General features: G+C 44.1%; 1 protein-coding gene across 5 annotated transcripts in view; it reads right to left on the reverse strand.

The window, feature by feature from the left end:
• Window positions 1–12,244, reverse strand: part of spag9a (sperm associated antigen 9a) — a 45,740-nt gene that overhangs the window by 30,976 nt on the left and 2,520 nt on the right. For 4 of the 5 annotated variants that reach the window (XM_079521700.1, XM_079521697.1, XM_079521698.1 and 1 more), the window contains exons 2-8: window positions 10,618–10,738; window positions 7,140–7,210; window positions 6,875–6,963; window positions 5,380–5,533; window positions 2,914–3,000; window positions 1,362–1,476; window positions 249–342 (exon numbers count right to left, since the gene is read on the reverse strand). In XM_079521700.1, the coding sequence (XP_079377826.1) occupies window positions 249–342; window positions 1,362–1,476; window positions 2,914–3,000; window positions 5,380–5,533; window positions 6,875–6,963; window positions 7,140–7,210; window positions 10,618–10,738 (731 nt within the window). The remainder of the gene's footprint in view (window positions 1–248; window positions 343–1,361; window positions 1,477–2,913; window positions 3,001–5,379; window positions 5,534–6,874; window positions 6,964–7,139; window positions 7,211–10,617; window positions 10,739–12,244) is intronic. The other variant, XM_079521699.1, reaches the window with a different exon arrangement.

Genomic DNA, 12,244 nt, shown 5'->3' on the forward strand with positions numbered 1-12,244 from the left:
TTGCGTGCGTTTTCAGCCACTCTTTTGTCTGTGTGTAAAAGCTGAATAAAAAATGAGAAGGCATTGGGACTTTGCCGTTTTCTCTGGAGACCGTTGCCATGTAAAAGTGGCCTAGGTGTGGTGAATGTCTCCTCACATTCTTAAACACACCAAACCCATATCTAACCCTTACACTACGCGCTTTCATTGTACAGTATGTGCACATTTGTGCTGTGTTCGTTTATGGGTCGGTTGTTTGTTTGCACTACCTGGATGCCTTGTATCCACTGAGATCCATGTCCAGCTCCGGGGTTGACTCGATGATATCCTGCACATCTGAGCTTTCCTCCTTCTCAGGCAGACCTACACACAACCAATACCACAACAACCAATCAATGAGATTATAGGACAAGTGACCAAGTGAACTGACCTGTTATTGTACATGGAAAATAAATTGCTTTTGATTCTCGCTCTGATGATCAAACAATTACTACACAGTCAAATCCCCAGCATTCACTTATCCATGTGGAAAAACAGAGAGTGCGCTAATGTAAACAGATGCACACCGTACAGGTCCATTTGGTCACTCTCGGAGTTACAGGTGCAGTAGTAGACTGCATTGAGCTACTAGATATCACACTTGCAACAACTATGTTTGCCTCAATTGTTCCATTTAGGGAAAGAAAGTACATTACCCAACAAAACACACTGCATGCTTATGCAGGCAAACAAAAAATGGTTCTTTCACAATCATACTTCCACCAATGGGTGCAAAGAGGGGCACAACCATGGGCCGGGACTTGCCAAAGGGTGAATTGGCCCAATTGTTCATTAAGGAAGGAAGCCGGGTGGCGAGGGTGATATGTGTCACTACACGGATACAACAGCAGTGACCAGTCACATCAATGTGTGCAGGGAGGAATCAATTGGCATAACAACTAAATTAGGGAGAAAAAAAGAGGGTACGAGCAAATAATAATAGAAATGTTATAAATATGACCTTCAACACCTCAGAGTTTTACTGTGTAGCTGTTAGATGTTAGGTGTAGGCCTGTCACAATTAGTACATCATTGTCTAATCTCAATTATTTGATATAATCGCAATTACTCTTGCATAATCATCAATCGTTTCCATGTTGATAAGCACGTCGCTTTGTGAGGGTGTTCATTTCTTTGTATATTCAAGTAATTTTTCATATCTGCGAAGGCTTTTAGGCTTTGTGATTACGAAGCCTATAAGCCATACAGAAAATTACAATCTATTCATATTTAATGTTCAATGCCAAAATGTAACCGTTAATGTAATCGTTAATCGCAATTATTTGTGCAACTTAAGTATGTAATGGTGACAGCCCTAGTTGCTAGTTAGGTGTTTGACTTACCCACAGAGATGGAGCGGGTCCCCGGGGCAGCCTGCACCTCCATGTTCTTACTGCTCCCATCCTCCCTCTCCATGTCCGAGGCTGATTTAGAGCCGCTGAAGTCCGATAGCTCATCCTGAAAGGGCAAGGGGCTGATCAGACAGATTTTATATTTCCCAATGCTGACATTAACTTTTCACAGCCAAATGTTGAACACAAAAACAAAGACATAAGAAGCACACATTGGGACGGATACAGGTCAAGTGGGCACCTCAATGTAAAATTGGGTGTTTTGTCCAAATTGTTAAAAAAATTAAATATGTGATGCAATTTGTAGCAATTGTAGAAATAGTAGACCTTATTGTCAAATGTTTAAGCATATAATGATCATGTGTACTACTTTCTTTTACTTAAGATATTTTTTCTAATATTTAATTCTTTAACATTTTGGACAAAATAGCCAGTTTTACATCGAGGTGCCCCGATGTCCACGGTGCCCAATTGACCTGTTACCATTGGGACACCAGGGTGCACAAGACAAAGGAACCACAACACAAGACAATATAGCTAAGAATGGGAGCTGGCAGGCTGAACATTAGAGCTTGGGAGACTAGCATTAAAGGAACTAAATTACACTAAACACACACACACAACACAGTATCACTGTACACATAGAATAAGAGAGTCCAATTTCTACAACATAACTCATTGCAGAAGCACTACTAGTGAGAAAATGCCCCTAAATATTTTGCAAAGATTTTTCTTCCGGGATAAAGTTCCTTATAATCCTGGAGGATCGTATTTAAATGAAACACCAATATCTCTAGGCAGCTAAGCTATGGAAAACTGTTGCTCAGAAATTGGAAATCCGAAGAGGGTAAGAATAAACACGTGGAAAAACAACAGAGACAAAGCACAGAAGCACCAAACAGACTGGAAGACGGAAGGAGAAATGTACAGAGACAGACGTCCACAGAATCAACAGATAAACCTAGAAACATAATCCATGAATACAGTGGGGTGCGCCATTCTATCTTCTATCACTGACACACCACGACAAAAGACTTACATGAACAGAAAAAAGAATGGAAATAGCAAAGACACGGCCTAGTGCCTCACAAAAACAACACAGATATAAACCACTACTATTAACTATTGATGAAAGAAAGAAAGAATGTTGAGAAATGTTAATATGATCGTGAATATAATTAGCTGTGAAGCTAAAGTAGAAACGTGGAGCCAAATGATGACATATAGCATGTGAAAATATAAACTACCATGCAATTTCACGTCAAAACAGCCAGATGCAACCAGCCCATTTGCAACATAATTACTGATAGTTACTCAAAGTGGCACATTCTTTCCTGTATGCCTGAATTTGGAAAGATCTGACTTGGTCCAAATGCAGAGCGTGGTTGCATGTAGCAATGTAGTAGTGATGCTGTTGAAAAGATGAAAGCAGCATAACGGAGGACTCTACTGCAAGCCCACAGACACAAACACTGCGCTGCTTGTGGCACACGCAAGCACGGTGCCGTCAGGTACTTCTACCAGTCAGCATTCACCCATCTACCTTGCAGTCCTCTGCCAGTGAATTCCCCCAAGCATTGTCCTGGGTACTCTTACCCTCCCTTTTCTGTGGAGGATTGTCCGAGTCCAACTGCTTGGGAGGGGGGAGTGGGGGGGAGACAGTTACAATGAGGCACATGTCTAAGGAAGCAATTCAGCAGGGGTGCATGGAGCAGATGTGTCTCTCTCTGTATATCGATATAAGAATTGTCTGCGTGTGTACCGTAAATGTGCTTGTGTATGTATGTGTGTGCTTTGCTTGCTGGCTGAAAGTCAGAACTGTTAGTCATTATTTCACATTTGCCAATTCTTATTCAGAGGCATCCGGATGAGATTTTAACAGTCTTGTTGTGGGATATGTATGCATGTCATCCATTTGAAAAACAATATATCATGTTTAGAAGACGTGAAAGCCCTTTCTTATGTTCACACTGAGAGATGGCAAAACAACGGACAGGTATGGGTTGTTGTTGTTGTGTGTTCTGCTGTGGTTGAGCAGTTGGACCTGTTGTTTTCTTTTATTATTCAAATCTGACTGGCTATCACAATCCGTTGCTGGATGGCGTTGCATATCGTTGGAAACATCATTAATGGCCAAAACTGTTACTTTTCAGGATTTCAGGATTTTCAGGACAAAAATAGCAAAAATAGCTTGTAGATCGGATATTTTTGTGACTACTACCGCTGTAGTGTGAAGTTGAAATGTTGGAGATAAGAGGTTTCTGCCCTAGGCAACATTATAATGTGTTAAACTAATAGTCGCAGTAGTGTTGTTTGACCGTGTCGCAGCAATCTCTTTTGCTCCGGCAATGGACAAGACTTAGGCCCGATTCATACTCCTATTTTAGAGCCGAATAAATGTCGGTTCGGCTCTGTAGAGCCTACAATGTGACGTCATTTGAGGTTCGGGGGGGGCGGGTACCGTCCTAAAGTCGGCTCTTCGGTGCTACTGAAAATTTCTGACGAGCCGAAATCATTTCGGCACTACAGCGCCGAAACAGCGGTAAAATAGGAGTATGAATCGGCCCTTAGTGAACTACATGGAAAAGTGTTGTTGTTTTCGGCATAGCAAGCAAATCTCAGTGTGAACGTAATATGAAGCTTTGTATGAAGCAATTTGCAATGATTTAGGGTGAATACGTTTTCCAGTGTCAAAAGCAATGATGGAATGATTTATGCTTACATCATGACACCAGGAACATCATTGGCCAGTACTTAGTCAAAGAACGCCACCCGTAAATATGTATTTTACTGTATGTCACCGGGACGCCATTCAAAAGGCCACGGCTCAACAAAGAACTTCCTATAGTGCTCATTACATAACAGCCTATCACGTTCCAGCTGTGCTCTTTCTCCGCCAGTGACTGGCTACGAGACACAGTGGCACAGCTCCCATAGTGCACTGCGCCCCGGAGCTCTTGTCCCAGTTTGAAGAAACATGCAATGGGATGAAATACCAGCATCTCCCTCAAGGTCTCAATGACTGGTAAAAGCTGGTTTCTGTCACTGCTTAGGACAGCACATTACAAAACCATCTTTAGAGGTGATAACCAACACGATGTTTTTAAGCACAGTATGCGTACAAACATCTGTATACCATATGTATGGGGGGAGTTCAAAACATACCCTCTAGTAATCCAGCTAAATAAACTGATCTGAAGGCCTATTATTTATGAATTTCCATAACACAAGACATTAATACTCTACTCTGGTTGCTTAATTGGGGAACACATACACCAATCCTTCAATGGTGTGTGTGTGTGTGTGTGTGTGTGTGTGTGTGTGTGTGTGTGTGTGTGTGTGTGTGTGTGTGTGCGTGTTAGAGAGAGAGAGAGAGAGAGAGAGGGAGTGTGTGTGTGTGTGTGTGTTAGAGAGAGAGGGGGATAAAGAGGGGGAGAGAGAGAGAGAGAGAGAGAGAGAGAGAGAGAGAGAGAGAGACAGGATGTGTGAACACAGAGGTCGCCTTGTTAAATCACTACTAAAACTCTACGCTCTGTCCTTATCAAAGGCTCTCTATTTTTCTTGGAACCAAGGCCATCCTCCTCTGCGGGGTTGCTCTGCAGAAGGACTCCCGCTACCCAGCTGGGGACTGGGATTCCACAACAACCATCTGAATTTATGTTGATATGTAAAACATTCGTCTTCATTTCACTTTCATGTGTACCTTTATTACACACGCGCTCTGGAGAGAGTTTGAATTGTGACTGAGGAAGGCCGCGTGTGACCGAAACGCTGCTTCTTAATAAATAGTGTCATGTACCTTGCAAGCGGGCAAGTGTGCGGATCATTTTAACGTTGTTCACCGTCTTGCTTACACACCTTGCTTTTAGACTTTTAATCTAGATGTGAAAACGTTTTGAGAGTCTACAAATGCAACCAAATGAATGGAGCCACGGTCCATTTGTGTTACTGTGTGTGTGGTGATGTGGTCCATGTTTGGACGAGGACCAGAAGGCAACCGTCCACCCACCTTGAGGCTGGCGTTAGAGCGAGGCTGCGCGGCGTCGGAGAACCTCCAGCCCTCCGTGCTCGGTGTCTCCGCCCTGGTGGCCTGGAGGTCGGGGATTAGCATGGAGCCCGCCCCGGGTGAGGGGAAGATACCAAGGGAAAGGGGGCGCTCTTTCCTGGAGAGAAAGGAAGGATGACCAGATTATCGGCCGGTCGAGCTCTAGCGCAAATAAAAGAAGGGATAAAAAAAGCGTAACGCAGAAACCTGTGGCCCGTCGAATGATGTTACCATAGGTGCACGTCGTTGTTTGATGATGTTGCGTAGAGCGGGCCTAATGGTCAAAAGAGGTGGCTGAAATGTCCCTGAATTTATATTAACTATACAATATGTGAAGACATTGAGGGCGGGATAATAAGCCTAGATCATAGACAGAGTGATGAAGAGCAGGTGGAGTTCTGGTCAGCCTGTGATGAGCTGACGCACACAGTGACGTCACCTCTCTGATTCTGGTAGTGGGATGGTGGTGATCAAAGAAAATAAACATTCTAAAAGATTCTGTTCTCAATCACTCGACCCTATCCTTCTAAAACGTCTTTATAACCAAAACAAACCACAGGCCATAGACAACCAAATATAGACAAATATTATTATTATTAATTTATGTTTTTTTTTGGCACAGAAACACATAATGCATGAATGTAAGAACTGGTTCGCACAACAGCCTACTTGTTCGAGAACAATCGGGGCAGTGGTAATCTGCCTGCCCATGCACCACTGCGGAGGTTGCAGGTTCGAAATCCACCGTGGTGCATTTGGCTTTGTTGAGCTACACAATTGGCCCGTCCGTGTTCAGGAGAGGGTGATATTTGTCACTGCATGTACTCCTACAGGCTGGGGCGGGTACTCCTTACCCTGTCAGTGAAGGGGCGGGAGTAGTAAGATGACGGCTCTGCATCATCCCGGTGGGGGCTCCTCACTGGCAGGTGAGTCAGCAGGATACAACAGCAGTGGGGAATTGATTAAACAACTAAATTGGGGTTACACCGACTTCTGATAGTTCTACTTGATGTGAAATGATGACTCGAGAAGCCTACCTGACAGGTACTGTACATTAATCCTGCTTGTGTTTCAGTATCATAAATATACTGTACAGCTCGAAAAGTGACAGTCATTTGAGCACTGGTTGAAAAGAATGAATTTACAAAGGATTCGATAGTGATTACACCGCCATGCGTAAGTTTCAAGACTTGTGGAGGCAATAACCACTTAACCAGCCTCTTTTGTCCGGCACTGAACTGAAGACCATCAGCAAATATATGTTTTCACATTCAAATGTGCATTTATGTCCCCCCACGTTTGACGGATATTTGACATTCAAATATTGTTTTTTTGGGGAACTAATGGTCATTAAACAGACATTTGTTCCTTGCTCTCGTCACTAGCTCCATCTGCCTGTGGAGATGCTCTTTCTTCTGGGGAAGTGTTTCTAAAACACAGTCATAGGGCGTGGTCTCACCTGACACGACCCAGCCCCCCCGATTCTGCGCTCTCGTTCAGCTGCTGTATTTTGATCCTTTCTACGTGTTCCATGTAGTTATGAATCATCTGTGGAGAACACAACAGGACAATGTTACTTCAATGGTAGGTAGTAGGCATGGAACGATATATTGTATATCGATATAAATCGATATATAAACAGCTGGCAATTTAAAAAGAAATTACATTCCTATTAAAGCTTTGTATTGCATCTTTTCCTTTGTCCCCTTCGCCCTCCCCCTCACCTCTGTATGTCGTTGATGGAGGGAGTTGAATTCTTTCTTGAGCTCTGCCTCTCGCTCTTCCAACCTGCCAACTGAGAGACAACACAACGTTCACTCACACACGCACACACAGGGCATTCAGTTGCATTATCAGACGTGCTATGGTATTGCGACTGCAGGTCGCAGTTACTATAGAAACGTGCAGGAAGCATGTAACGCAGGAAGCATGTAACGCAGGAACGCATCACGACTTTTGCTTATTCCTTCTAAATCTCTGTATATAAAATATAGCTAACTCGTCGAATCTCTTAGTTACATCAATATTGTTCATATAAAATAGTTGGTTTGTGCCTAAGTATTAAGATTATAAAGATCGCTTTTGTCTTTGCTGACAGGCACTCAAAAGGCATTCAAATGAGATGTTAACGTCCTGTAAGTAGACTTAGAAATAAAACTAGTGTTGACTAATCATTACAAGTGGCTCTTATTTTGATGAGGAAGTTTCTGCACAGGAAGTCCGTTTCAGTTGTAAACAAGCTACGATGGATGAGCTGTCAAAGTGCTAGTCGCCACGTTAGCGACCATAGGCTATTTACAATATGAAAGCCATGCATGATCTGTCACTTAAACAATGTAGGTTACACACGTTGGAATTAAACATGGAACCTGCAGCATTAGGTGAGTAATTCATATGTGTTGGACGTTTGTGGTTGTGCTAATGATAAACGGACACCTGCTGCTAGTGGGATCCTCCTGCTGCTTAACGACTGCAAATACACTGTGCAGCTTTGTATCTTTTGCATCTGCCCGTGTGAAAGCAGCATAACGTTGTGGCAGGATACGTACAGATGCTCCTTTGAGTACTAGCCAAAAATAATAATGTGTCCAATGTGAAAGTACGTAGCTGCACTTTTCGTGGGCATATGCCTCTGTGTGTGTATGTGTATGTGTGTGTGTGTGTGTGTGTGTGTGTCCACCTGTTTATATACATTATGTTTTTGAGATGCAGCTAACGATTACATATTTTTTGTATCTTCAAAATGCATTAATCCGTCACTTATTTTTTTATTAAATTAATCTATGTGATATATTAAGCCATTATGGCTTAATACTGATAGCCACCCAGGGGTTTTTAATCCACAGTGGTGCATCCGGCTTTGTCATGACAATTGGCCTATGTTCGGTGGACAGAAGCCAGGCGGGAAGGGTGATATTTGTCACTACACGTTCTCCTACTGGCTCTACATCCTCCCGGTGGGGGCTCCTCACCGGGATACAACAGCAGTGACAATACACAAACGTGTGTGGGGGGTGGGGGGGGGGGGTGTGGGAATTAATTGAAACTGGGGCAAAAAAGGGGCAAAGATTTAGTAATTATCCAATTAATAATTTTAGCCCTAATCGTGCGTGCGTGCGTGCGTGCGTGCACACGTGCCAATGCATTATGACACCGGCATAACTTCACTCTACAAGCAGGCGACTGTGAGCACAGAGATGGGGTAATCTCCCTCAAATAATTTTGAATGGGGGCCGATTTAGGAGGTGCCTAATCCCGTATTAGTATGTCAGGTTTAGACTAAGCCAGGCAGACATATGCTGCAACACACACAATTACACAGCATGGATGTATCAATTATAGCAGCTAAGGCCTGTTCATGCTGTCTGATGTCATCCCTATCCGTGTCTGTACTTAAATACTACAGTCATTTTATTACACAACCATGACTCGTCACAATTCAGCTAGACATAATGAACTACATAAAGCGGGGAAAGGCTATGAAAATTGACTTTGAATGAACTTTTCAATTTGGCTATCCTTCCAAGTTCCTACTGTAAGTGAGCAAAGAGCCCATTAATAGATATTTCTCATTAGATAGATGATTGTAGCTATGTTCTGAGTACTGACATAGCGGTCATTAAATACCATGTACAAATTCTTTCCTGGCAGGCTGCTAATTACAAAATGAAGACTTCAACTATCTCCATTTCAATAATACTAATATAGCCTGCAACTCAGCTTGCATCTGCAGGATTGCAGATGCAAGTAGTTAAATAGGAGCTATTTAACACAGATTTAACAGAATTATCACTTACTTACTACACCTGTAAGAAAGTGCTTTGTATAGAAATACGCTGGTAGCTCAGACATCAGAGGGCCTCTGATTTCTCAGTGTATTCCTTTACAGAGCACACCGACATAGAACACACTTAAGACCTTGATAAAACATATTATTTATTATATAATACAATTAGCTGAAGAACTGGTGAACTGGTTTCATTGACCAGTGCTCTACAGCTATCAGCAGTGATAGTTTCTCATAATAGAAGTCACAGCCTCCAGTAGCAGTGGACTCTGTCCTGGAAGGGGAATGCCTGTAGGGAGCAGTCTCTGTGGGTGCAGCGGTTTAGACCAATGAATCATTTACCATTCACTGAGGAGGGTAAGGCGGGTCATCGTGACTCGCCGGTGGACAAATCACGTGGATGAGGCTCAGTGAGTGACTATTCACATACAGCATGAACTGCATTTTCCTTATGGGGGAATATTGGCTGACAATAAGAAAACATTTGACTCTCATGTCCGTGGAACTGACTAGACACCCAAATGTGATTTTCCAGAACGAAGGAAACAGTACCAGTGCCTACGCCTTACCAAGCATGCATCTGTCTGCATTTCAACAAAAGGCTAAGCGTGGAAAAAACGAATGCCGTTTGACGAAGCAGAGGAGAGGCCGGCATTCACCACTGTCCCCCCCACCCCCAAATGGCCAGTGTGAATGAATGCTTCACTTTAACACTGCCAATAGAAAGTGGACCGGTTGCTGTGTGGATCCCTTAGCTCCCACAAGTAAGAGCCAATCAAGTCGCTCCGCTCACAAATCCACCAATAAGACGTGTGATACTGTGCCGCCATGTTAAGAGGATGCCAGTAACTAGAGACCCTATAATCGCGTTAAATATTACTCCCTCTGTGTGTCTATGTCTGTCTGTGTGTGTGTGTGTGTGTGTGTGTGTGTGCGTGCGTGCGTGCGTGCGTGCGTGCGTGCGTGCGTGCGAGAGAGAGAGAAATAAGAACTTTGTAAGTACAAGTCTCATCTATCAGAGCCAGATTATGTCTAACAGAAGGCAAGCCAGATGCAGAAAAAAAACATTCACATGGAGACTAATTCGGTCCACAGTAAAATCCTGAGTTAAATGAACTCGAACTATTAATTAAATCTTGTACACAAATGGATGCATTAACATTGACTGTATAGGTAGTACTAGGTACTACAGTAATAGCATTAGGGAGGTGTGACTTACACATAGCGGATTGTGCTTTAACGAATGCGAAACACTGCAGACTGTATGGAAGGTGGAGATTATACGGAGATGATGTGTGATGGAGCCGCACACTGTGTGTGTGTGTGTGTGTGTGTGTGTGTGTGTGTGTGTGTGTGTGTGTGTGTGGCTGTGCATGTGTAAGTGTAAGTGCATGCTGGATGCTGGTACTACTTACTCTGGTCTGCATAGTTCTTGATCTTAAGTTCCAGCTGTCGAGCATTGGACTCCATTCTATCCACGTGGATCTGCAGGTCCTTCTTCTCCTGTTCCTGGGTGTCCTCAAATTCAATGAACTTCTAACTCACGCACACGCACGCACACGCACACACACACACACACACACACACACAGTCGAGGTAACAGTTAAAGGGCATGGTCAGTGTTGCAGACACGTTTTGTCACCACCTCTAAGAAAGACACAGATGGATAGATTTCAGTCATGTAATCATAAACCACGGGCACGGTGGCACAGTGGGTAGTGCTGTCGCCTCACAGCTAGAAGGTCCTGGGTTCGATGGGGGCGCTGGCAGCGTGTCCTCTCCTCCGCGTCATCAGTGCCCATACCCGAGGCGGGGTTGGCGAAAGGGCCTTTCTGTGTGTGGAGTTTGCATGTTCTCCCTGTGTTCCTTGGGTAGGTACCCTCAAAAAAACATGCAGTAATCCTGGTCTCTAAACTGCCTCCCACTGGCCAGCCGGGGCGCCTGATGGAGGGGAAAGGAACTGGTTGGAATAACGTGTTCCTTCCACGCGCTATGTCCAACCAGGGAAACTCCCCCCTGTCAGGTGTAAAGGAGCAACTTGGACACTCATGAGTTCAAGTCCGTTGCTCTCCCCAGGTTGGCGGAGGGTGTGTAGAGCCCAGGATCACATTAGATAATGTACACAGGGGTGAAAAATGGGTTACAAAATCGTGGGATAAAAATTATTTAAAAAAAATGTAAATGGTAAATGGTAAATGGTGCATTTATATAGCGCCTTTATCCAAGGCGCTTTACATAGATTGTGCATTACATTCACCCACCCATTCATACACCGATTGCGGCGGAAGCCATGCAAGGTACCAACCAGCACATCGGGAGCAATTTGGGGTTCAGTGTCTTGCCCAAGGACACTTCGACATGTAGACAGGAGGAGCCGGGATTCGAACCGCCGACCCATGGATCATTGGACGACCTGCTCTACCTCCTGAGCCACAGTCGTAAACTGCTAAGAAACTGTAAGTACAGCTAAGGGGTGCCAACTAAATACTCCACTGTATTCACTATAGGCCAGAGAACAACCCTCGTTCCATTCATTTTAATAGGATATACTGCTACATTCTGTATACAGACTTATCACATATTCTGTGGCTCTGGACAGATTTGACATCACTCAAATTTGGCATCATGGACCATGCATTCGTTTTATTCTCTGACAGAAATAGTAGCCGAGAACTAAAGCGAGCCTGAAATATAACTGGAGGCACAAGAACTTTGGCAGCCTATTGTTCACTCTGCAGTTCCGGTTCCTGTCGTACTTCCCTCTGTTCTGTGAGGCGATGAGCGTGTCCTGTGCGGAACCATGAGCAAAAGGAGAATGTGTGTGTGTGTGTGTGTGTGTGTGTGTGTGTGTGTGTGTGTGTGTGTGTGTGTGTGTGTGTGTGTGTGTGTGTGTGTGTGTGTGTGCGCATGCGTGCGTGCGTGTGCGCGTGCGTGCGTGCGTGCGTCCAGCTGAACCAAACAAGGCCCTGATCTGGCTGCCCTCCTTTGCGTGCATTCGTGCGTGCACGCACGCACGAATAATGCATTATCTATGTGATGCAT

This window comes from Electrona antarctica (genome assembly GCF_951216825.1).
Source record: "Electrona antarctica genome assembly, chromosome: 14".
Lineage (NCBI taxonomy): Eukaryota > Metazoa > Chordata > Actinopteri > Myctophiformes > Myctophidae > Electrona > Electrona antarctica.